The sequence below is a fragment of the Cynocephalus volans genome, chromosome 2, assembly GCF_027409185.1.
Source record: "Cynocephalus volans isolate mCynVol1 chromosome 2, mCynVol1.pri, whole genome shotgun sequence".
Lineage (NCBI taxonomy): Eukaryota > Metazoa > Chordata > Mammalia > Dermoptera > Cynocephalidae > Cynocephalus > Cynocephalus volans.
The window spans coordinates 39503987-39531360 of NC_084461.1; the positions used below are offsets into that span (position 1 = coordinate 39503987).

The window sequence follows — 27374 nt, forward strand, 5'->3', positions numbered from 1 at the left end:
AAATGCTTTCACCTGAAGCAATGGAACCCAAATTATGTTGTACAAATGAGCAGAAAGAAACAGTAAATTATCAAATGCTTACTGTTGACTATTTTCAAAAGTGGAAAGCAGTGTGTTATCTTTGGATCGGTTCACATGTGATGTAATCATAAATAAGTCACTTTAAATAACGTATTGAGCATTAATTTAAGCCAGGATTTCTCAGCCTCAGCGCTGACATTTGGAGCCGGACAACTCTTTGTTGTGAGGGGCTGTCCTGTTTATTGCAGGACGATTAGCAGCATCCCTGGCCTCTACCCATTAGATGTCTCCTCTCTCTAGTGTCAACCAAAATGTCTCCAGACATTGCCAAATGTCCCTTGGAAAAAAGTTGTCCACAGTTAGGAACGACTGATTTTTAAGCCCTGAAAGAGAAAGAAGCAACTCCTGCCTCCCCCATCCCCCGCCCCAAAGTGTTGCTTTAAAACAAGAGCTTAGTTTTAAAAGTTTTAAATCCTTAACCATCACTCCAGCCCTGTTGTTCCTGCGGTATCTTGAACCTGTCTCTATGGTTGCACTTATCATGGTTTATTATCATGTTAAAACATGGGGCTGTCTTTTCCCATCTGTGAATCCTTCCAGGACAAGGACAGTGTCTTACCTTGTTTGCATCACAGTAGGAGTTCGTGAGTTGAACGACCTTTTGTTCCGGTTAAACACAAGACACGTTTCAAAGTAAGAGTTTCTCTGCAGTTCATTTTTTTCTTCAACATATGGAATACTAGTTTTGTTTTATGCCTTTTGGATTCATAATTCTTTTGTTAGTCTTAAATATTTCAATCGAAGTAAAAAGCATGACCTTACTGACACTTTACCATGATTCAGCTTTGGGTATGTGAACCATTTTACACTCTGTATTTTATTCCTCCCCTTTTTAGTCAGAATACACCTGCAGAACAAGTAACAGAACTACGTGAAAAGAACAACTACGTCATTACGTTTTGGAGTCATTCAATAGCTTTGCCGAAAACAGCCTAGGCTTGGTAAGGAAAGTTAACGTCCACAGAGGGTGCTTTCCAGCCGCTGGATATTCGCAATAACTGTAACACACGGCTTCCTCCAGGCCGGCTCTGATGCTGGAAGACAAGTACGCAGATGTGTGTTAATTTTCGGGCCTTGACATAGGTTCTGAGGAATTTAACTCCACCTCTCCCGCCGGAATGGAAGAATAACTCGCCCGTTCCCGCCCTTCAGCACCCCTCGCCTCCTCCCCATTTTCCTTAGGTCCTCTCTCGTTACAGAAGTTCTGATTTTTCCTAGATAGCTAGAGGAAAGTCAGGTACACAAAGTGGATTTATATTGTCCGCTTATTTGTTCTGGTGGGATACTAAAAAGGAAATCCCACTTCATAACTGGTTCTCCAGGAGGAGAGGACAGATGTATCCCTGAAAACTTCAGCGGCCTCATTTGGCACCAGGTTTGATTGACAAGGACGGGCCGAGAGAAAGCGCGGAGGCGGGGCGGGGGGCTGCGGGCCCAGGCGGAGACAAAGAGGTTTTGACTGCCACCGACAGTGGAAGGCCCCCTTGGAGTAACCGGCCTTTGCGCTCGAACAGGGCGATTCGTGAGGTCGCTTTTCTGTCCGGAGGGAGGGCGGGCGATTGGGAGGAGGGGGCCCGGCGGGCAGAGGGCCGGGGCAGGGAGGGGGCGCGGGGCCGGTATGGGGGTAGCGCCGGCGTCACGTGGCCGCCGCGGGCTTGGGGCTGTTCTTCCGGGTTGTAGGCGCGGTGCCGCGGGGCCCGAGCCCGGCTCTGCCAGCGCGGCGTCCCCTTGCGGCCCGCCGCGCGCCCCCCACGGCCGTCCAGCCCCCCGGCCTCCCGGCCCAGGTGAGCGTGGCGGCGCACGCGGCGCGGGCAGCCCGGGCGCGGCCGGGAAAGGGGCGCGGGGCTGGAGTTGTTGACCACCGACCCCCGCCGGGAAGGTGACCTGTCAAAGAGCAGAAAGGGGGCGGGGCCCGCAGTGCCTGGAGGGCTAGGTGCCCTGGGGCGCCCGCAGGCCGAGGTTTGGGCGGGGAGGAAGGGGAACAGTGCCTCGAGAGCCCCCTTTCTGGTGTTCTGCAGGGGCGACGTGGAAGGGAGTGGGCGGGCGGATTCGGAACTGGGTCCCAGCACAGGGCAGGGAATGAGGCGGCAGCTGTGCAGGTGCAGAGCTGCAAATCTTGGAGCTTTGGGGGACAGGGAAAGTCATACGGAGTCATTTCGACCCACAAGGAGGAAGGTGGTGGAGAGGAAGGTCATAGAGGACTTTCAGTGGGCGGTGCACCCAGAGAGGTGGCAGCTAGATGCCCCAAATTGTGCTTGAACCTTGAAGGAGTTCGGGGAGGGTCCCCGGCTGGGGATAAAGGATATAGCAAGCAAAAGTTGTGGGTGTGTGTCGGGGGTTATGCTGGTGGTGGATGCAAGCTTCTCTAGGGCCGAGAGTGGGGCCCGGGCTGGCGAAGGGCGAGAGACAGCGGAGGGGGCGGCCTGGGCAGAGCTGATTCAAACTCTAGAGGCGGAATGACTATCTTGTAGCCTCGGCCAATCGGCTTCCGGCGGGGGGGTGGGGGGAGTTATAAATAGCAGTCTCGGGCACATGCCAGAGGTGGCAGTTTAGTTGCCGAGGGAGGGGCAGTACCGGTGGCAATGGCCGTGGCACTTGGTATGTCCTTCTTGGTATGTCTCGCTTTTAAAAGCGTGGCTTGTTTATTGTTGCAGGCGTCCTTTATTTGCCCTGTGGTGCAGGGCAGTCCTTGAGCAGTTTGTCAGGATTACTACAGGACAGACTATTTGGAGCGTTGGGGTTTATGTGCCTACCTACTCTTATTTAAAATGCTCCCCTCTTCTCCATTGCACCCCTTTTATTTGCAATCCTCGCCTTTTATTTATTTATTTATTTATTTATTTATTAATTATTGAACAGGTAGTTTAGGATTACCTTATCAGCAGGCCTGCTCTGGCTCTTTACCTTTGCTGATAGAATCAGTTTTCCATAAGGCTTCATAAGCATTTCATTTTCAAAGGAAATTTCCTGAAACTCCTTGGAGAATGTGATCAAAAGATACTCATATTACCTAACCCTAGTTTTCATTCATTTAGTCAAAAAATACATATTGACTCCTCTATTTTGTGCAAAGCAGTGGACCAGAGGTAATACCAAAGTGAATATAACAGCTAATAAAGATATTGTGTTCTTTTTTTTTTTTTTTTGTCGTTTTTTCGTGACCGGCACTCAGCCAGTGAGTGCACTGGTCAGTCCTATATAGGATCCGAACCCGCGGCGGGAGCGTCGCTGCGCTCCCAGCGCAGCACTCTACCAAGTGCGCCACGGGCTCGGCCCAAGATATTGTGTTCTTTTACTGCTCACAACAACTCTGTGAGGTAGCTGCTGTTATGATACCCATTTAATAGATGAAGAAATCAGGTACAGAGAAGTTAAGTGACTTGCCAAGGTCACACAGCTAAATTGCAGAGTGGGGGCTTTCAATCCAGAGTTCAGCCTCTTAAGCCTCTGTGCTATCCTCCCTCTTTAGGTCGGGTGCTTGCCCTATTTTGATTAGGGGAGGTAGTAACACAAATAACTTAGATTGAACAGCCATAGGAATGCCATACTGAAAAAGGCTTTTTTTCAATTTTAAGTTGTAATGTTTTCCTCTTATTGCTTTAAAGTCATTGAAGCACAGGGATAATGAAGCAGCAGAGAGCTTTAAAATGAAGATGGGGATGTGATAATTAAGATGGAATACTATCTTTGGTGTAAACATGTACTGGCCAATAAGGTGGTTCAGATATTCTCTAAATATCTTCCAGGGCCATTTGTATTTGATTTAGGCTCGGTGACATGACTGCTTTTGCCAGTAAACTACCTCCTGATCTTTGCCATGTATGTTCATAACTTGAATCAAGTGGATTCTTTTGGAGAAATTGGCCTCTGAATGCCTTGTCCTTATTTATGTCTAACATCAAATTATCATTTTCTAAGTAGGCAGGACAAATTTTCCAGACTTCAGACCATTAAACAAGACTTCAGCTTTAAAGTACCGTAAAATCTCATCTAATCGTGAAACTTCTAGAGCCTAAAAGTACCCTAGACACCTGCTCCCTGATGCTTTTTTTATAGATGTGCAGACTGAGGATCAGAGAGGTTCAGGTCAGATAGCAAGCGAGTGGTAGACTTGGTCAGTATAGGGCACTGTTGGAGCTAGCTTCGTTCTTTTGCTGATAACATCTGGGAAATCTTTGTCAGCCTGTGAGAATGGTGGTTGTTGGGGAGCTGAGATGGTCCAGAAGAGAATCTCTTGTAAATGAGGAGGTTGGGATGAGGGTAGGTCATTTAGTAATGGTAGGAAAAAATCTCCCTCAAGACAAGAATTATCTCTCATCTATCTTTCTATCTCCCTCAGAGAATGTTTTGGATATGTGACTGAGTTTTGCACTCATTTGCTGTCTCTATCAGTATGTGACCCGTGAGTGAATGAGGAGGGTATTTATGGGACTTGGAATGCCCCGAGACTGAAATGAAATGACATATGTGGAAACACTTTGAAAATGAAAAATCATCTATTCAAATGCAAAGAATTATTCATACACATTTTTAATTGCCTGCTAGAACATATCTTGCATTCTCCCTCTTTCGTAACTTTTTTTCTATTTTATCTCATCTGAATGCCTTTCCCTTCCTTTTTTGAGTCCTCTAAGAGGACATGATCTCCTTCTTTGATCCCTCAAATAACTTTGTGCTTGTGTTCTCTGCTTTGTAGTATTATTACTTGTTGACTTTTCTTATCTCCAAGTGTGTGACTGAGTGGAAAAAAACACACTCAATTCAGTTTCTCTCCCTATACTCTCCCAACATGCCTTTGACAATAGATGTGTGGAATCTCTCCCTACCAGCAGGCAAGCAATCAGTACTGCAGTGGACACCAGCTAGGTGTCTTCCAGTTCAGTTCTGATGCTATGTACCTGGAGATGGTGTCAGACCCCACAGGTTGAGGGCTCAGTCTCACAAGACTGAGTGCACTGAGGCACAGTCACAAGTCCATCCTCTGGAATTTCTGATGAGTCAAATTCAAGATGTGATTCCCATGACTCCTCTCACCTCTTTAGGCTCAATTAATTTGCTAGAGCGGCTCTGGCTCACAGAACTCAGGGAAACATGCTTACCGATTTATTGTAAAGGAGATTTGAAAGGATACAAATAAACAGCCATATAAAGAGATACATAAGGTGAGGTCTGGAAGAGTCCTGGATGCAGGAACTTGGTCCCTGTGGAATTGGGGTGCACTGTCCTTCCAGCACACAGATGAGTTCAGCTGTCCAGAAGCTCCCTGTTTCCTGTCTTCTTGGGCTTATTGTGGTGACTTCATTGGATAGGCATGATTGAAGCATGGACAACCATGTGGAAATATGACTGGAAGAAAAGGGTATGATCCAATACTTGTAGGCTGAGTATGGAAACCCAGAAAGGCTTGTTTATTTAGATTCTTCTTGGCCTCTCTATGTAGCATTCCTTCCTCCTGGATATGGGGCAGGATCCCTTCTGGAATTGGGGTCTTATGAGACAGGCCAGAGGATTCCTTAATGGCCACTTCCAAGACAACGGCAGAGGAAGATTCAAGTCTTACCTTGGGGAGCCAGGAACCATGGATGGGGAAAAAAAAAAAAAAAAAAAAAAAAAAATATATATATATATATATATATATACACACACACACATATGTATGAATATGTATATTATATAAATATTTACACATACTTGTATATATAATAATATCACAGTGACCCATTCCAGTTTAATTCTACGAGTGCTCTTAATGGCAGTACCTCTGAGACTCTAACCTTGGTACATGTTTGTCAAATTAAAGGTCATTTTAGGAATAAGCACTGCTTCAACTGAGAATTTCCATTACCAGCATTGCTTTCTGGTATTTTTAAAAAGTTTCTTCAGGGAGTTGTGGCGGCATTTGTGAAATTAAAGATGAGCTAAATCCTTCTGGAGTCTGGAAGAGTGTTTCTGGAGGCTGCTGGGATCAGGTGCTCTGTCCTGTGAGGGCCACATGATAGACCAGAACCAAAAGGCATAGTTGATAGTCTTATCTGAGTTTGCCTGATGGAGTTCCTGGTCCTCAGCTTCTTCCCATTCTTGAAGCAAAGAAGAGAAAGGTGGAGAAACATTGGGAATTGTGGGGTTGGTGGAAGTGCCTTCCGTGCATCCCTGGGGATCTGCCAAGGAGGGCAATGGAGGTAGCTGCTGAAGCGTCAATAACAGCAAAGACCAGAGGCACTTCACCCAGCCTGGTTAGAACTGGCAAAAATTAGCCACTTGTGAGAACCACTGGCAAAAGAGTTCGTAGTTACACCCACATCTGCAAGCACAAGCCTGGGTGATAAAGATACCATGGAATTTCTTTTTTCTTGGCGTCATATCCCATGCATGTTTAATTTTCTTGAGAGGGTCACTTGGAAGACGTGAATCTTGTGTTCACTCAGTCAGTCCCAGTTCAGGGGGTCTCACTTGATGAGCATCCTGCTGCATGGAATAGGATGACAATGTTTTCCATACAACCTCGTGGCTACATGTATGTCACTATTGTACTGTACAGTATTTTAGACACATGAAGGGAAATTCAAAGGTAACTTTGATGATATGCAATTTTTGCTGGATGTGCTGACTTAGAAGATACTTTAATGTAAAGTATGACCTGGCTCTATAGTTGTGTGTGTGTGTGTGTGTGTGTGTGTGTGTGTGTGTGTGTGTGTGTGTGTGTGTGTGTGTTTAAGCTTTGCAGCTACATTAAGGGTCAAATAGACTTATGTGACCTAGGCTTGGAATTGAATAATGAATTTATAACTCTAATTTTAGTGGGAAAATGGATTCAACTTTTAAATACATGAATTGGAAACAAACTTTTGAAGCATCTTCTGTAAATAAAGGACCTGGCAAATAACTTTTTTGTAGATGTCCACATATATTATCATTATATTTTGATCTCTTTAAATTAGTATTTTTTATGTTTTTGATGTTGTTCAAAAGGTGAAGTATTTTTTTCTTGGAATATAAACATTTTATTTTCTTTCCTCTTAGTGATTTGCCTTCAAGGAAACTGGGGATTCAGAAAGTTGGGAGCAAATATCAACATGGCAAACCTACTGAAAACAGTGGTGACTGGCTGTTCATGTTCTTTACTTAGCAATTTGGGGTCCTGTAAGGTTCTACGTGGGAAGAAGAATTTTTTACGAACATTTCATACTCATCAGGCACTGTGGTGTAAATCCACTGTAAAAGCAGGTAAAGTCTCACTTCCTTGTTTGTAAATCAAACCTCAGGTCACAGGAGATGATAGATCTCCTGTTGATAGATAAAAGGAAAAGCCATGCAGTTTTATAGTCTTGTGCTTGTGAGTGATCATTTTTAATAAAAAACAAGTGAGTGCTTTCATATTTTCCATGTATTCCAAGTTCCTGGTTACCAGTGCTAACAGAAAAAAAGGAAATAGAAAAAGAAAAAAAGATAAGCCAGTTGAGTTGTACTCAGGAGACTATTCCTTATAGCAGCCCTTCCTTGTTCCTAGTTAGTATTGGGGAACTGTATCATATATAGTGCATTTATGCTCAGGAATTAGGAATTTAGTGTATTAGTCAATCCACATTAATGTTTCCAAATTTAGTAAATAGCAACTTCATCACAGTTGCTCAGGTCAGAAACCTTAGAGTCATCCTTCATCCTCCTATAGCTATAGATCAACCCTGTCTTGTATCTACAATCTATCCTCTTATCATTGCTGCTTTTATCATCTTGGTCGAAGCCAATATCATTTGTCCCCTGGACTGATGTACCAGTTTCCTAAGTGGTCTCTGTGCTTTCTACGTCTGCTTCACTACAATCTGCTCTGCACATGACAGTAGAATAGTCTTTTTAAAATATGGGATCATGTCACTTCTCTGCTTCATTCTCTACTAGCTTCCCAGCTCATACAGAGTAAGAGCTGAAGTCTTCCAGTGGCCTAAGGCATTCCCTGCTTACTTCTGTTCTTGGGTATAGGCCAGAGGAGGAGAGGCTAAAAGGGCACCCTTGTAAGCTGAGTCAAGTTCCCTTTCAGCAGAGACCTTCCCAGCACTTCTGTCTACCCCCTCACTGGCCAGAACTCAGACATGTGGCCATTTGTAGCTGGAAGGGAGACTCGGACGTTTAGTCTTTTATTCCTGATGTCAACATACCCAGCCTAAAATGGCATTTTGTTACTAAGGTGGAGGAACAGGATGGATATTTGGGGGGCAACTTTTGTCACATATGATAATGCCTTTTTTTGGTTTTTAAGTTTATAGGACTGTTTGTTTATTCATTAGGGACCCCTAAACTGCTAAGTGTTTTGAGTTCTTATGTCTGCCTCGAATAGATTTCATTAGCTTCTTTTCTTGTTCTCAGATGACAAGTCACTATTGGCGGGTTACCTGTCCCTAAGTGCCCCCAGCTTTATCTTCAGATGTTTTCTTTGAAACTGGTCTGGAAAGCTAGATTATCCAATATGATAAAATTGTGTATAAAATAAAATAACTGTTGAGGACATAAGAGTTGTCCTTTTGAATAAACCCATGGATATTAAGATCTCTGTATTGACTATGTATATATAAGACTTGTTTGTTTAATTTCTGGTTCTTGACTATTTCCTAGATAATTATTTTTATCTCTAAAAGATAAGGATTATATTTTTTTCTCTAATATAACCGCAATTTTATTACCACGTTGAAAAGCATAAAAAGTAATTCCAATCAGTATTCATATTTTCTCAATTGTTCTTCTTCTTTTCTTTTTCTTTTTCTTCTTATTTACAGTTGGCTTGTTCAGAGAATGATTCAAACAGGATCCACACATTGTATTTGCTTGCTATGTGTCTTAGGCCTATTTTGATCTATAGATTCCCCTTCTCTTTTTTTCTTTTAATTTACTTGTTGAAGAATTTAATGTTGTCCTGTAGAATTTCCAACATTCTAGATTTGGCTCATTGTACCTCTTTGTTTAACCAGTTTCTCTGTCCCTTGTATTTTCTATAACAGTTAGCTAGATTTGAATGCTTGATCAAACTCAAGTTTGCTTTTTTCGGCAAGAATACTGGATTGGTGGTGCTTCGTACTATCTATTGCATTATATCAAGAAGATCAATCAGGCCTGGCATATTAGCTCATTTGGTTAGAATATGGTGTTGATAACAATGAGGTCAAGGGTTTGGATCCCCTTGCTGGAGGCCAAGACAAACAAACAAACAACAACAACAATAAAAAGAACTAAAAAAAGTTAATCAGTGAGCTTAGTTGTCATTGTGATCTATCTGTTATGAAGTTACTATCAGTTTTTTACTCATAGGCTGTAGCAGTAATTTGATTGATGGTCATGAACTAAATCCATCATTCTGTTAGGGGTTTCAAAATGGTGATATTCTATCATTTTATCTTTATTTATTAGCTAGAATTTTTCTATAAAAAAAGCTTTCCCTCTATTATTTAGTTATCCTGAGATTGTGCTGGAAAGGTGGGATAAATGTTTGATTCTTTCTCATTTACTGGTTTTGGTAATAACCAGTTGGTTTCCACAAATTATCACAAACTTAGTGGCTTCATAGGACACAAATTTATTATCTTACACTTCTAGAGGTCATAGCCTGAAATAGGTGTCACTGGGCTTAAATCAAAATGTTGGCAAGGCTTCATTCCTTCTGGAGGGTTTAGGGGAGAATCTGTTTCCTTGTCTTTTCCAGCTTCTGGAAACTGTCTGCATACCTTGGCTCATGACCCCTTCCTCTGTCTTCAAAGCAGCAGCATAGCATTCCAGTTGCTCTTGACTCTGACTTTTCTGCTTTCCTCTTCCGCGTTTAAAGACACTGTGTTTACATTGGGCCTATCCAGATAATCCAGGATAATCTTCCTATCTTAAGGTCGGCTAATTAGCAACCTTAATTCCATCTGCTACCTTAATTCCCCTTTGCCATGTGTTGTAGCATATTCACAGGTTTGGGGAATTAGGACATGGATATCTTTAGGAGGCCGTTATACTGCCTACCACAGGTTATATCCTCCAAAGTTGACCAGTGAAGCTTTTAAAACATATTTTATTTATTAATTTTTGAAGTACCAGTATGAACTCATGGATTTTAATGTCTTTGGATGTGTTTTACTCCATTGCCATTAATTATTATTCTTTTTGATGCTCAGATTATCTTGTATTTGGCCAGTGAAAGCTCTTTCAAGCTGGCTCCTAAGTCCTTTCGATAACTTTAGTCATCTTTGAAAGCTTTCTTGACTTTTGGCATGTAGGGCCTAGATAATTTGAGGTTGTCAGATGAGTGAACTTCAGATGAGTGTATGTGATTTAACTTTGCACATCAATTTAAATGTTATCCAGCTTTCTATTATTTTCCTCCCTCTCCTTCAAGTAGGGAGTAAGATTCAGCATTTGTTTACTTTGGGTTTACTATAAATTATTACTGCATAAGTAGTATGGGATCTAAGACTATGTTCAAAATTTAGATATTTCTAGGTCTACTTAATCTCTCTAAGGTCTCAGTTAATAAGTTACTCTGTAGAGTTAATTTGATTCATTTTTTCGTTATATATATTCAGAGTTTAGGTTGTAAAAATGTATTTCTTGAACTTTAGTAAACTTTATACAGAAACCGAAATTCTTTATTTAAAAAAATGTGTTTATGCCTACACATTGAGTAAATAAATACATTGAGTAAAACATTAGAAACTAATGTTCTTTAGCTAAAGCTGACCTGAACCACATATAAATATATCTCTGTGTTATATAGGCTCTTTTGGGTTGCAAAGAACAGAATCACATCAGGTTATATTTTGTGATGAGGGTTTATTGTATGGATTCTTGGGAAGTATGGGAGCCCAGGAAACCCCTCATATACTTCTTGGAGAAGTGGAATGTTCTGGATTTTATAGTTATGGTGCATCTTCTCTCTTTAAATATCCACTACTGACGTTTCTACCCCTGTTGTTACTGACCTCTTTTTGATTACCTTATGGCTATGCTTAATTTCCATACCATTGTATTGTCTTTGTCCCTTTCAGTGGGTCTCCCATTCAAACTCCCTAAGAGAAAACCTGATTGGGTTGAATAGTCACTGGCCAACATAAATGTCCTTGGGCAGAGTTTCTGTATAAGTCATCTCCTAGGCTGAGGCTGCCGGTTTTCCTCATGTCTGCCCTATAGATGATTATCTTTGACACAGTTGCTGACCCCTTATCTAAATAAAACCAATAAAACAAAAAACCAGAAAACAACAAAAAAACCACTTGGAAATCTATGAGGAATTGCTTGTGGCTAAACTGAGGGGACTTTGGGTGTGACAGGCCATCAGTGTGTCTAGTACACAGCTAGTTACTGTTCTTCTGTCTTTGTTAAATGTAAGGAAGGGGAGACGATAACTCAAGATGGTTAGTTTGAAGAGCAAAGTTCACATGCTGAGTGATCTCTCACCCCCATTCTTTTTTCTTTTTTTTTGGTGGCTGGCCGATAAGGGGATCTGAACCCTTGACTTTGGTGGCCGATAAGGGGATTTGAACCCTTGACTTTGGTGTTATAACACTGTGCTCTAACCAACTGAGCTAACCAGCCAGCCCAATGACCCATTGTATTTTTCTAAGAATAAACTAAGCTGGCTGGCTGGTTAGCTCAGTTGGTTAGAGTGGAGTCTTATAACACCAAGGTCATGGGTTCAGATCACCTTACCAGCCAGCTTCCAAAAAAGATAAAAAGAATAAACTAAGCTTGTCTTGTGTCTTGAAGATAGCCATTTGATTAAATAAAATATTAGCACTTTCAGGACCGTGGGCATAAAAGTTTCTCATCTATCAAAAAAAGTGGAAGAATTATGATTACAAATCAGGAACATCATTTTGAACAGCAACTTGTGTGTGCAATGTATTTTGAGGAATAGACTGCCCACTTCCATTTTATGCGATCTGTTATTAAACATGGTTTATTTTGTACCAAATGTGTGTGTGTGTACATATATATATATATATATATATATATATATATATATATATATATATATATATATATATATATATATATAATTTTTTTTTGCCTTTGTTTGAGGAATTCCCTATAAGCAACTGACTGTTGGAGTCCCCAAGGAGATTTTCCAGAATGAGAAGCGAGTGGCATTGTCTCCGGCTGGTGTTCAGGCCTTGGTCAAGCAGGGTTTTAATGTTATCGTGGAATCAGGTGCAGGAGAAGCTTCCAAGTTCTCGGATGATCACTATCGAGCAGCAGGTGCCCAAATCCAAGGGACGAAGGAAGCGCTGGCTTCTGATTTGGTGGTCAAAGTAATTATTCCTTTTCCTTCTCCAATTTGCAGTATGCTGGCTTTCTGAAATATTTTCGTAGAAATATTAAATTACTTTCTCTGGTGTTATAGCTTTTCCTATTTTTAAGCAATGCCCTTCTCTCAAGGAAATGGTTGCATGTTGTAAATATTCTTCATGCTCCAGTAGAACTTTTGTCAGGCAATGTGATCTAGGTATAACCATGAGAAGAGAAAAAGTGGTTTTCAGTTTTACATTTGCTATGTGGAAATTCCCTTTTAATTTGCTAGGGAAACTTTGTACTACCTGGTTTGTATATATCCAGGATACCTACAGGTGAATATTTAACTACCACTAAAATGGAAAGAAGGCAGTGGGAACTAAGCCTAGGACTGAATGTACAATGATCTTCTGATACCTGATTTACTCTGACATAAGTGCTATTTCTAGAAAGGGCATGACTATTCTGGAGAAAGCAGCATTGGGCTGAGTATCAAGTAGCCTTACCTACTTTAAAATAAGGTCCTAAGATAATACACAATAGAAATCTACACGCTGAAGAACTTTAGAATTAAGATTTTATGTAAAAAAATCATATAGAGAAGTGGGTAGAGGCTATATCAAGAGTCTAGCATAGATGATAATTGGAGTTGAGCATTACATTAAATCCCAAGCCTTCTGCAACCAAGGCAAACAGGGAAGTATGAATTATATAAGCATGATTATCAGATTAAAATAAACTTTTTACTTTTTCAGGAAAGGCAAGCTTTTTAAAAATATTAATTTCTCAGCGTAATCACATTTTTTTGTTTGTTTTTTGATTTTTTTACATAAAGTCTACTGAATAAATTAATGGAATCTTAAATGCTGTTTTTTGCAGAAAACAAAACCAATTATTGCTATAGAAAATTAATAGTAAAATGTGTGGTATGGAGATAAATTGAAGTTCAGCTAAAGCTTTTAAAGTTTTAGGTTTATAGATATTTGGTATCTAGTAAAAGGATTTAGAGAAAATAGAAAAATACGTATAATCGATTCCAATGTATGTTGTAGGGATCAAAACCTTTTGAGATGTCCCTCAAAAAAGGGTAATAAGGGTGCACATAAATTTTGTAAATGCTCTGTGTTCCTTTTAGGGATTCACAATGTTTATGATCATGTTAAAGTCATGATGATAAATTCTATTATATAGGAACTTACATAGCTTTTTACTAGCATTAATAAATGACTTGACCTTGGGACTTTTTTGAGTCAAGTTTGTTAACATCCCAAGGAGCACATTAAGGGAAACATTCCCTTTTGGTTTGACTTATTCAGATACCAACAGTCTCAGCTGAGCATTTGATAGAGGCCAGTAGAATCAATTCAGAGTTGTCCTCTAATTTTTACTAAATCTATGTTATAGATTTTCATGGAGGAAAAATAGACCTTATCAGAGAGTTAATTAGTCCAGAACCTATAATCACATGCATCACCAGATCAACAAGTGAAATGGGAATAACAGACAAAGGGGTCTCATAGGTAAATTGAGGTGAAATGCTGTGATATGAAATTATTGACTCAGTGTTTGTGTTTGTATTTAAAACATAAATCCCAGAGGGTGTGTTTTCTGTGTTAACTTGCCTAAAAGCACTACTGTGGACTGGGAGCTAATGAAATGACATATTGTAATTGAAGATTGATTTTAAACTTGTATATAAAACATATTTTAAAACACTTTTAAAATGGAATTTTTAAAATTTGGCTTTAAAAAGTGGATGTTTGAAACTTTCAAGCATGTGGAGTGTGTATTCACTGATTTATTTGATAGTTCTGAACATAACAAATATATTGTAGCTTTTTGCTTAAACCCAGTTTAGCAAGGCTACTAATTTGAATTGTGTTTGTCTATAAATAGTAATCTGGAATTTTAAGGTGACATAAATCTGTACTTATTACCATGGAGATTTTAGTTTACAATGTTCTTAATGTTCTCACCAAGTGTTTATGCTTGCCAAAATTAGCAAGGTTTGAATCTTTGAACAAATAATAAAAACTTCCTGTCTTTTTATTCTAATATCTCTTAATGTTACGAGAGTAATAGGTAACATCACTATTGGGAGAAACACTGGGAGGATAAGTTTGTTGTAGAAGCTCTGTATTTTTTCACTGCTCTACAGTTAATTGTCAAACCTGTCCCAGTACTGTGTATTTCCCAGGTGTGTGATCTTTATTTAGCCTGGTCAGTAGGTCATCAGTCAGAAGATAGATGGTATACATCTTTGTGTGCCTTACCTTGCTTAAGATTTCTGTCAGAATTTGTTGATGAAGGATTTACTTCTGGAGTATTATTTTAATCGTAGCATATTATCCAAATTGCTCTGTTTACTAAAAAATATGACTAAGGTATTTATATATTTTAATCTATGACTTGACTTTTTTCTCAGGTACGAGCCCCCATGGTTAATCCAACATTAGGTGTTCATGAAGCTGACCTTTTAAAGACATCAGGAACACTGATTAGTTTTATTTACCCAGCCCAAAATCCAGACTTGCTAAATAAACTTTCCAAAAGGAAAACCACAGTCCTGGCGATGGACCAGGTTCCAAGAGTCACAATTGCTCAGGGATATGACGCGCTAAGCTCCATGGCCAACATTGCTGGGTAGGTTGGTTCTTTTTCATTTCAATTGAACAAAAGCACAGTGGAGCTACAGAAGCATCCACACTGTTAGCTCTTCTCTCTTGCAATGATTCTACTTGTAGTAATTGTTGGAGATTGCAGCCTTTTGAGAGTGCACTTAAATTATTTTTAAGGGCCGACCCGTGGCGCACTCGAGTGCGGCGCTGGGAGCGCAGCAGTGCTCCCGCCGCGGGTTCGGATCCTATATAAGGATGGCCGGTGCGCTCACTGGCTGAGCGCGGTGCGGCCGGTCACACAAAGACAAAAAAAAAAAAAAAAATTATTTTTAATACTTATTTTATTGTTTCACAGTAACCAGATAGGAAATGAACTGCATTGTATTTTCCTTCTTTAATCTCCACCACAGGAAATAACTGTCAGATTATTTGTATAAAGAATATACTGTATTTCATATGTGTATGTATATATGTATAACTAGCTTGAAAGTACTGTTTTTGTAGGTCAAAAATAGTTGAATATTGGCAGTTTCATATGGTCATATCTAATACATGCATATTTGCAGATTTATCATCTCAATTAGGTTTTGCTTAGGTAAATTCATAAAATATTTAATGGACAGAAAATGCACTAAAAGAAGTTTTTTTTTGGTGTCAAAAACCCATATTGATAACTGAGGGCTAACTATGTCCTCTTACCTTTAAGGCAAAGATGGTAATAAGCTTCATTTGCCCACAGCACTAACACATTCCCTGTTTATTGCCTGCGGTGCTATGTTGAGAAGGATTCTAAGGTCCATTCTGCTCAGAGGAATGTGGCTATAATTGAGTAATCATGCCTGACATGGGTGAGGGGTAGGAATAACTACATGAATGCAGTGTATTGCTGACTTTGCCTTAGAGGACAGGAGAAATCTGAAAATAGGATGAAGTGTATGAAACCAGCTCCTCTAAGAAACTAATTGAATTAGAATTTGAGCATGTAAACTATTAGAAGTTAACAATTTGCTAATATGAGTGAGGTACCAACAAAAGAAAATATTTTTTTAAAAAAGTGCATAGAGAAAAGACTAACATGAATAAAGCCTTTTATGGCCTGACACGAGAGCTGAAAGTTTTCAGCTATATTTTATGTGTAGCATATCAAATATGCCATAGATTCAACTTTGTGTTTCAGCTGTTCACTTTTTTTTTTTTTTTTTTTTTTTGTCTTTTTCGTGACCGGCTCACCGGCCATTCCTAGATAGGATCCGAACCCGTGGCGGGAGCGTCGCTGCGCTCCCAGCGCCGCACTATCCCGAGTGCGCCACGGGCTCAGCCCCAGCTGTTCACTTTTGATATGAATGAGATGCAATGCACAAAAATGACAAGTTAAAAACCTATTTTGTTGTCCTTAATGTAATGTGGCAAATGGTTTGTTTGAAGATATTTTTTGTGGTATAGGTAATGTACCAAGGGACAAAATAAATTGTTGCCATATTGGTTTAGTTGGTAAAAGAGTTATATTAGGCAATGTGGGCCTTAAAATTTTAAATTGAAAATATGCAATGTAAGGTTTTGAGGGTGTCATTGATTCTGTCATGTGAAATGCACAAATGTGAAAGAATATCAAAACCAATAACTCTAGATCAGTGTTTTTAGGTGCAGAATCTTTTGAGCAAATTAAATATTATGAGGCAATATAAATAAATCCAATAAAAGCTGAGTAGCCTTGGTTGCATTGAGGGGAGGAAGAGTGTCCAGAAACAGTCCTACTCTCCTCCCACCCACTGTGGCCCCAGATTTGTCTGAAGTTTAAACCTGTAGGGATCTATGGGACACAGTTTGAAAAATCACTGTCTTATGTCCTGAGGACATAAAAAGGACGTGCAGAATACATAGTGTGAAATGGATCTAGTGTACATACCTACACAGTGTGTGATACATTATCTAACTCATACACACAGACACATTACAGTGAAGATATGCTGCTTGCACTTCATAACTGTGCATTCTGAGTTTTTTTCTTTCATCAAAAAGTGCCCAGTTTATCATTATTTTCCACTATGAACATTTTCTTGTACATTTCCTATGTAATCAGTCTTGTTTTTATGATTCTTTTCAGAATAGCAACTGAACCTTTTGTAACACTAATTCTAAAATTAATTTCTTACAATGGCCTTTTAAATCTTTGTTACATTTGCCCTTTGAATATTTCTATCACTTGAATTCAGAAGTAAGACTAACAGATAATGTAATCTCTAAAATACCGTTTTCTTGTTTTGGTATGATTAACTTAAAGTAATAGTTGTGACTGTTACATGTTTATGCATCAATTGTTACAACAAGTGTTATTATATAAAAATATGGTTAGGGAGAGGTTTTGTTGCCAGCTAGCAGGTGGGTCTTAACATTAAATAGTTGCATTATAATATTGAGGCAGAGTGTGTATTACCGAATGAGAATGTGCAAAAGGCCTTTTAAGTATAAAATAATAAGAAAATGAAATTAGTGTAGTATGTAAAAAATATCCTATTGAAGAAAAGATGGTGTACACTATTCTTATTGCATAGTTTGTTTCTTTAGCTAAAACAATATTTTTTGAGCATTTTCTATGTGACAGACTTTATGCTAAATGCTTCACTTGCATTATTTCATTTAGTCTTCCCAACAACTTTAAGAGACAAATGCTATTTTCATCTCCACTTTATGGATAAGGAAACCAACGGTTAGAGAATTAAAGAAATTTATCCAAGTTTACAAAGCTAATGAGTTGTAGAACTGGGACATGAACTGAGGTCAGTGTGTCTCAAAATCCCTGCTTTCAATCATTAGAGATCTCTGAGGTTGGAATCTTATTACATACAAGCATATAGCTAATCTAATTTTTTTATTTTAAAGTTTTCCCCCCTGTTATATAAGGACTACATAGTCATCAAAAAAAATTTGGACAGCATAGTAAAGTAAAAGTGAAAATTCAAGTATGTGTCCCATGACCAAGGAAAACCACTTTTGACATGTTCTTTTCTTTCTTTCATTACTTTTTAAAAATCTCAACTGATTTTCTGTAGCATTTGTTATGAAGAGTTATGAGAGTCATCATGGATAAGATTGTCCCTCTGTAGTCAGGCTGCCTGGGTTAGACTTCTGGCTTTTCCATTTCCTTGTTGAGTAACCTTGGGCACATCTCTTCATCTCTCTGTGTCTGAGTTTCCTCACCTATAAAATAAAGGCAGTAATTGTACCTAGCAATAGGCTTGTTGCAAAGGTTAAAGGAGTAAGTATATATATAGCACTTAGAATTGCTCTTGGCACATAATAAGTACTATATAAATGTTAGCTATTCTTATTCTTCCATACAGCTTAATTGATGACTTATGATGATATATGAACCTAAGATCTTTCATTTTATAGAATTTTTTTTATTTGTTTGTTTTTTAAGTTATAAGGCTGTTGTTCTAGCAGCAAATCATTTTGGACGGTTTTTCACTGGTCAGATCACAGCTGCTGGAAAAGTTCCTCCAGCCAAGGTAGGTACAAATTTTAATGTTTCTTCATAATATAAATTGATTAAAAGAAAGGGTTTGTAGAGTTTTAAAATACAGTTATTTAAAAATTTTTGTAATGTGTTAACTTCACACAGATGACTTTTGTGGCATGTACAAATATATGGTGTAGCCTCAAAGCTGAACATTTAAGATTGCTTGAAAAATATGAACTTTGACCTTCCTGGAAGTTCAGTCTTTTTTTCTGTTTTTGACTTACTAACTTGAATTCTTAAAGCAATTTTGCATAAATTGTTCTATATGGCCTGCTTATTGCTAATTTAAAAAAAAACTTCAAGATACCATTCAGCAAATTCTGTAGTTCACAATTATTGCAACATTTTGGATCATAGAAAAGACCTTTTTGTTTTCCTCACTGTTTGTCAATTTTCGGGTCAAGCGGACAGAAAATGAGAAATGATGTAATCAGGATGTTTGGCAGAGGGAAAGGGTGCTGTTTCTTTAATCCAGATTGAGAGCAGAGAGGAGCAGTCAATGATGACAAGTGGGGATGGGCTAAACAGAAGAATTGGAGATTATGTTGTGACCCTTCAATACTAAGTATGCTAGCTGGCCTGTTAGCTCAGTTGGTTAGAGCACAGCCTTGTAACATCAAGATCAAGGGTTCGGTTCCTCATACCGGCCAGATGCCAAAAAAAAAATATGCATATTAAAAAATATTAAATACACTGAATAACAATATAAACCCTGAGGAAACATGACTTTAGGAAACATGACTTTCAATGTTGATATCTACCCGTCTATAGGGCACAGGTTTACCTGGTGCTTCCTGCTCTTAAGTACTTCATTATGTAAATCCAGAGTTCTCACATAAGATAAATTTGGAAAAAAAATGAAGAAAAAAAAAGTAGCTATAGGAACTTTGAGAAATCTAGGTATATATTGCTTTGAAGAAGAGGCTGGGAGAAAAAAGCCACAAGAAGTTTAAGTGCAGGCCGATCACAGGTGTGATATGTTAAGTGATTAAATTTTGACTTCTTTTTCAGGATCATGAGAAAACATCTGGCACTCAGTGGTGGCCAGAAATTTGATTCTGTTCTTAAAGTGGCTGAATGCTACGGCCCACCTGTGGCTCACATGGGAGAGTGTGGTGCAAATAACACCAAGGCCAAGGGTTCGGATCCTATATAGGGATGGCCAGTTAGATCACTTGAGAGAGTGTGGTGCTGACAACACCAAGACAAGGCTTAAGGTCCCCTTACCGGTCATCTTTTTAAAAATAAAAAAAAAATAGCGTGGCTGAATGCTTTGATGCACAAACCCACTATACTCAGTTTTGGTTAGAGTCTTTCTAGATGTATGTGGAAGTTGAGAGAAGAGAGAACCAATCAACCTTTAAAAGGTGGAAAAGTGGCTATCTTTACTGAGAACTTAAATTGCGCGTAAGGGACTTCGGTTACTTACAGAAATCATTGTTGGAAACTGAAGAATTAAACACTAGTTGGGTTTATCAAGGTGGATTGCATAAGATTTTATTTGGGTTTCCTTTAAACATGGAGGATTCTTACTTGTCTAGAATGAACTAAAATCAATCAGTTGAAGGCTTATGATATGCCAGGCATTGTTCTAGGAGCTGGGGATATGTCATGAATGAGACAAAAAAGACCCCTGCCACTCAAAACTTACATTTTGGTGGTGGGGGGGGGAACGGTGAGGGGACAAATTTGAAAAAAATCAAATAAATATATGTAATAATTTTATTTTATTTATTTATTTATATATTTTTATTTTTATTTTTTAAAAAAGATGACCGGATAGAGGATCTTAACCCATGACTTGGTGTTGTCAGCACCATGCTCACCCGGTGAGCTAACCGGCCATCCCTGTATGGAATCCAAACCCATAGCCTTGGTGTTATCAGCACCACACTCTCCTGAGTGAGCCACAGGCTGGCCCTATTTTATTTATTTTTTATTAGCATATTCATTGTTACAAATAATACTTATTCTTTATGCCCCTTATCCAATCTCTCCCCTTCCTCCCCCACTCTAATAACCATAGATTTGTTCTCTCCATCTGATAGATTAACTGTTCCTCTGTTGGTTTGTTGCCTAGATGATCTGTCCAGTACTGAGACAGGTGTGATCAAGTCCTCCCCTATTATCGTAAATCAGATGCTGCTTCTATAAATTACTCTGGAGTGTGCTTTGTGGAGAGAGGACCTCTCCGTTTTTTTTTTTTTTTTTTTTTGGTCTCTGCTGGTGCCTCTCCTTGTGTCAATGCAGTTGAGACTCTGGCGTGCCATCTGCACGGTGGCTGTGACTGCTGCTATAGAGTCTAGCTGCTTTTGTGGCAGCCGTGGCAATTGCTGTGGCTATGGAGGGCTACCCATGTGAAAATGGTGTTTTTGGTGAGCTCTTTACCTGGTTTTGCTGGGTTCAGCTTCCCCTGGTTCCATGCCTCAGGACCCTGGCAGGGTCTGGGGCAGTGGCAGCAGCTTGCCTGGATGAAATAATTTTAAATATAAAAAAAAGACCTGAATGATATGATAGTGAATAACAGAAACAAGTTACTTTAGTTAGACTGACGGAGAAGACTCCTCTAGCATTTGAACTGAGACCTGAAGATGGTATATTTGTTTTCTGTTGCTTATAACAGGATACTTGAAACTGGGTAGTTTATAAAGAAATATATCTTAAAGTTTTGGAGGCTGGGAAGTCCATGGTCCAGGGACTTCTTCTTCTTGGTGATGGACTTCTGGGTGGGAATTCTCTACAGGGTCCCATGGCAACCAGGGTGTCTCATGTGGGAAAAATGAGAGCTCTCTCATGTGCAAGAGAGCAAGAGAGCTCTCACATGTGCTCCTTATAAAGCCACCAGTCTGCACCTATGATAACTTATTATTGTGTGAAAGGATTAATCTTTTCACGAGGACACAGTCCTTGCAACCCAATCACCTCTCAAAGGCCCCACCTTTCAAATATCATAATTGGATTTCCCACCCTCTTAACACTGTTACAGTGGGGATCAAGTTTCCAACACAAGAACTTTTGGGGGACACATTTGACCCATAGCAGATGGGAAGAAAGAAAACAAGAATTTAGGATTCCAGGCAAAGGGAACAGTGTATACAATGCCCTGAGATGGGAAAGAGTTCAGTGTATTCTAGAAAAAAAGGCCATTGGTCTTGGAGTGTGGTCAAGTAGGTGGAGAGTGATTTAAGATTACGTTGAAAGGAAAGGTTGGGGCTGGACCATGTGGGGCCTGTCTTATAGGTCATGCTGTGGAGTCTGGATTCTCTTTCAGGTGAGGGTAATGTTCAATTTAGGATTTCAAAAAATCATCTGGCCAAAATATGTCCATCGATGGATGACTGGATAAAGATAATGTGGTATATATACACAATGGAATACTACTCAGCCATAAAAATGAATGAAATTCTGCCATTTTCAGCAACATGGCTGAGTCTGGAGAAAATTATGTTAAGTGAAATAAGCCAGACAAAGAAACAAATACTGCATGTTCTCACTCATAACTCACTGCTAGGAAGGAAGGAAGAGAAGAAGGGAGGAAGGGAGGTAGGGGAAGGAGGGAAGAAGGAAGGAAGGAAAGAAAGAAAGAAAAGACAACAATATGTTGAACTTTCAGAAGGAGAGAACAAACCTAAGGATACTAGAGATGGGCAGGGAGTGAAGGAGGGGGTTTGAGAAGGGGTAGGTCAGGCAAAGGGCAAAGAAATATCACGATTTATAAGAATGAATATGCTAATAATAAATAAAATTTTAAAAAAATCATCTGGCTGTTCTGTGGGGGAATAGGTAGAAGGGGGAAAAGTGAAGGGCAGATCTGTTAGGAATTGGTAGTTAGGAATTAGAAAAGTGGTGGCGACAGAGATGTAGAGAAGTGATGGATTGGTAGATCTTTGGAGGTTAAAATCAGTAGTACTTGTTGATGGATTGGAAGTGGAAGTGTGTGCAAAGGCGGGACTCAAGGTGACCTCCCCATTTTGGCTTGAACAATTGTGCACAATTAGTGCCCTTTACTGTGGTGGGGAAGCTGAGAGGAGAAGCAGGTTATGTGACTGAACATCAAGGATATTCCTAAAGTTAGTTCCGTTCTCTTTCCCCTGCTATTTCTTGAGTATATGTCTACAGTATGCCAGGTAGCTGTAAGCGCTGTACTTAGGTTCCATTGTTTCATGTAACAACATTCCGGGAAGGCATTTGACTGCTGCATTGCAGATGCTAAGCACCTTGCTCAAGGTCACCTAGAACTAGTTAGTGACAGAGTCAGGATTTTGACCTAAGCTCTCTGACTCTTAGTCTCTGTGTCCTTTTCTTTAACCTATGCTGCAGAGAAACAGTGAATTTCTACTGTAGGACATACATTGCTTTACTCTTGTGATTCTATCTTTTAAATATGGGGTCTTTTGTTATTTCTTGATTGAGGATAACTTGGACTAGTCCTGTGATTTTTACTTACTTTATTTAACTTTTCTTTCTTTCTTTTTTTTTTTTTTAAGCAATACTAGAGCTTCTGTGTGGAATAAGGTTGGTCCTTGGAGCCCAGATCCTGCTTGTCCCTCTGGTCCCTCTTTGTCCCCTTTCTTATAGACTTTCCCCTCCCCCAAATAATCTGTTGTCATCAAGATCAATTCACATGATCTCTGATAACGCTGTCCAGGGCTCGCTGGAGTGCAGTTTGACTAGCCTAGTGTTCTTAAAAAGGCAGAAGGAGGCGTGGGCACAATGGTGGGTAGGAATTTGTAAGCTTCACTGTTTCTGTGGGTGGCATTTTTTTTCTGCAGGAACAAGGCGCTGACTTCAGTTGACTGTTTATGGGATATATAGCAGTACTTTTCTCTGGAAGGCCCATTCCAGACTGGAGACAATATGGTTCTTACTTTGTTTCTTAGAAGGCAGGGAGACTCTTGTTTCTGAGGAATTCATTGATTCTCTTGGCTCTGATCCTTCCATGGTTATGGAGATTAGTTACATTGCTTTGGATTTCTGATATAGTTCATTAAAAATGGTTCAGAATTATGTGGTTGGTCATTTGAGAAGCATTTGAGCTCAAAATAGAGTTTAGGGTAGATGTTTTAGGAAAGATGTACCCATCTTTGAAGCATGTTTTGATATTTTATGAACACAGAGAAACTTTAGAATTTGATAGGGGAGAGGTAGTTAGAATGCCACACTGAAAATTTTAGTAGAGTAGCTTTTATACAGGGACAAAGAATCTGTTAATCTTTAACATATGTAATGCTGATTGTGCTCATGCAGCTTTTACACTGAGATGATCATTGTCAGGCTATCTTTAGTGAAGGTTGTTGGCCTTTGCCAGCAGTTGTTCCTTTGATAAATTTTTTAAAGCAAGCAGTAGTTCAGCTAAAGAGTAGTCAGTGCATTTATTGAGGGCTGATCATCACCATCACCATCAGCACCATGATTTGTTGAATGCCAACTGTGTACTAGGAACAAATAGTTATTAGCTGATGATTTTTCATAATTAGTTGATAATGAACTTTATTTGAAACGTAACTGGTTCTGTCTTCTTTTCTAGATTCTTATAGTTGGTGGTGGTGTTGCTGGGCTTGCTTCTGCAGGTGCAGCAAAGTCAATGGGTGCAATTGTTCGAGGATTTGACACGAGGTGAGTGCTTTACTAGTGGTTGATGTTAAGGTAAAAACATTTTGTTTCAGGGGTGTATTATGCCTTCATTAGAATTTGTAAATTGAAGCAGCACATTGAAACTGCTCTATAAGCTCTTAAAAATGTTTCCACTTTTTAAAAGTTAGCAGAAAGTGAAAAGGTATTACTTTTATGTTTTTTCTTTCTTTTTTTTTTTAATTTAAAGACCCAGCCTCACTACAGCAGGAAAAAAAAAAAAAATGAATTGGAAACTAACAACTTAGTTCTGTGTGTTTGTGTGGACTGGTAATGGGACCAGAGTTAACATGCTGCTTTACCATGTCCTAGTTCTGTTCAGAATGCTTTTAGGCACTAGCTAGGGTATGAACAAAGATGTTGGTGAGCATGAGAAGGAATAAAACAGGAGACATCTTAGAAACTGAGTGGAGGTGTGCCCGGTATGGAATGGATGAAAGCAGGAAATATTGAATATGCTGAATAGCACTTCACCTAAGAGTAGCAACACATGAATTATTATTATTGCATTGTTTATGCTAAGGCCTCCTGCTTTTAATGTAAAGGTAGAGTTGAGTGTATTTCTCTCATAATTTTAGAACTCCTAGATGAAAGTACTTGACTATGTTCACTTTATATTTCTTTAAAGCAGACATGTAACATAATCCTAGACTGTCTTTAAAATTCTTCATCATTTCAGAAAACACTAGATACTGGATTTTATTAAATGATTATTGAGTACTATTATTATTTGTGTGTTCCAGTACTTTTTTGAGGTTGAAATGTAGTTATTTATTATTGGCTAAGGGTAGTAGAGGAATAATACTACTGCCAATCGTGAATATACAATGATCAAAAAGAAGAAAGCAACCATTCAAAGTTTTAGAGTAAAGAATGTTCCACAGAATATGGTTAACAGTCCTTACCTGACATTCAGAGAAGTGATGTACTGATAAAAAGCTGTCCTACTGAAATGAGGAAATAAGTCATTTCCAGCGTAACCAGGACACAAACCAAGGATAGCCAGAGTTAACATGCCATTGGTTCTATCTTTTCATTTTTAAGTTCTAATTTTTTTTTAGTGGCTGTCTGGTATGGGGATCCAAACCCATGACCTTGGTGTTACTAGCACCATGCCCTCCGAAGTGAGCTAACCGACCCTGTTTCATTTGTAATGTTTGCTGATGTAAAGTTTTTTCAAAACCTTCAAGCCTGTAGAAATCAGGTTGTTCAAGTTTTCATTGTAGTGGACAATTAAAGTGGGTATGTATATATTTGAACTAGAGGTTATTTGAAACTTGATGGTGGTTGAACTACTGAGAATTTAGTATATTGATGTCATTATTTTACACTGTGTACAGAGGAGACAGCTAGAATATGACTGTTGCTTAACTCTTAATTTATAATTTGTTAAGTTTATACAGATGACTGTACAATAAAGACAGACATGGCTGAAGTAGTATAGTACTTTTCTAAGAATTATAGCTCATTTGTTAATATAGTTACTGTTTTGAGATGGGGGTTGGTATCATATTATAAATATGAAATCCAAATGTACTAGAAAACACACTTTGATTATAAATTCTTAGTGGAAGAGTGAATGGTTTATATTTTCACTTAAGCATCCTAAAAACTTAAGGATAACTCACTGCCCAATGATATTAAAATGATTTGATTTTTAAATTCCTTCAAACAATAATTAAGAATTCCCCTCTTAACAATAGTGGTGATTTTTGCCTCATGAGTGTATTACGAAGTTTAAAAATATAAAAGCTTTACTTTCTTTCTTATCGTAAAAATAATACATGATTCTCCCAATTCAGAAAAAAATAAAAAAGTACAAAAAATAAAAATAAAATACCCTAAAGTCCTATTGCTTAGTGATACTATTAACATTTTAATATGTTTCCTTTTCTATATGTTAATTAAAAATGTAATTTTACCAATAGTACTTGTACTAGTCCATTTCTTTTGCTTACAACAAAATACTTGGAACTAGGTAATGGGTAAGAAAATGAAATTTGTTGCTTACAGTTTTGGGGGCTGGGAAAGCCAGAATCTAGGGAAAGTCTTTGGTGAAGGCCTTGTTAGTGGCAACAGTGATGGCAGGGTATCACATTGCGAAGTGGCGAAGCAGAGAGAGCTCCAGGTGTACTCTCCTTTTTAAAGCCCTCAGAACCATGCCCATGACCACCATTTTTAATCCATTCAGTATGGAATGTTCCTATAATCTAATCACCTCTTCAAGGCCCACCTTTCAATTACCATAATAGAATTTCCCACCCTCAACAGATACAGTAGGGATTAAGTTTGGGGGGGACATTCAACCCAAGGCAATACTATTTAACTTTTTTCCATTTAACAGTAGGGTCATGAAGATCTCTCTTCCTTACCTATAAATACTTTTAATGTCTGCATATGATATACGGTGATTTATTTTACTAGTCCTCTATAAATAGCCATTTTTGCTATATAAAAACAACACAGTGTGTATGTATGTATGTATGTGTATTAGTCCATTTCTGTTGCTTATAACAAAATACCTGAAGCTGAGTTATTTATAAAGAAAAACAAAATTTATTGCTTACAGTTTCTGAGGCTGGGAAGTGAAAGGACGAGTGGACACCAGTTGACGATCCACCGGAGAGAGCTCGTTTATTAGGCAGCACACACACATATATATAGGGCTTTTAGGGAAGGCTGATTGGCTTAAAATACAATCCCTACTTAGCATACCGTATGGGGCTTGGGGTGAGCTGATTGGTGTGCGATTCGCGCCGGCGGGAAGGAGAATACGGAAGAGAAGGGTAACCAGTGCCATGATGGGGTGTGGCCGAGAAGGACTTATGTGATCAGGATGTGATCCCTTGGGGCATTTGGGTTCTTACATTCCTCCCTTTTTTTTTTTTTTTTTGGTTTTAGGAAAGGGGATGTTGAAGTAACTGGGGCGTTTTGCGGGGGGGGGGGCAAAGGGAGGAAGGTACATAAATACCCATTATGAAACCCCAAAGGAGGGTGGAGAAACAAGTAATTTCAAAAGGGGAAAAGTCCATAAACGTTCCTTGAAGCCACAAGTTGAATATGCACCGGTTCCATTGTTTGTAGTTGGAGACTGGAGGGAGCAGCCAGGCGTTGGTGGCGAGGGGTGTAGGAATGCGTTTCCTCTGTAAGGTGGTGTCTCTTCAGCATCGGCTGAGGCGCTCACGAGATGAGGCGGGGGGTTCATTGGTATCTAGAAGCTGGTAGTTTCTAAGCAAAAGCTGGTTAAAGGCCTGATTAGAGATTTTTCC

General features: G+C 39.1%; 1 protein-coding gene across 3 annotated transcripts in view; it reads left to right on the forward strand.

The window, feature by feature from the left end:
- The first annotated feature begins 1223 nt into the window (after nt 1-1223).
- The window catches only part of NNT (nicotinamide nucleotide transhydrogenase), a 117512-nt gene continuing 91361 nt past the window's right edge, over nt 1224-27374 (forward strand). The window contains exons 1-6 of one of the 3 annotated variants that reach the window (XM_063084222.1): nt 1224-1456; nt 7102-7305; nt 12127-12356; nt 14762-14979; nt 18376-18463; nt 24002-24090. In XM_063084222.1, the coding sequence (XP_062940292.1) occupies nt 7155-7305; nt 12127-12356; nt 14762-14979; nt 18376-18463; nt 24002-24090 (776 nt within the window). In that variant the 5' untranslated portion in view covers nt 1224-1456; nt 7102-7154. Of the gene's footprint in view, nt 1457-1500; nt 1609-1750; nt 1866-7101; nt 7306-12126; nt 12357-14761; nt 14980-18375; nt 18464-24001; nt 24091-27374 lie in introns of those variants that run through there. The other 2 variants (XM_063084217.1, XM_063084212.1) reach the window with 2 other exon arrangements.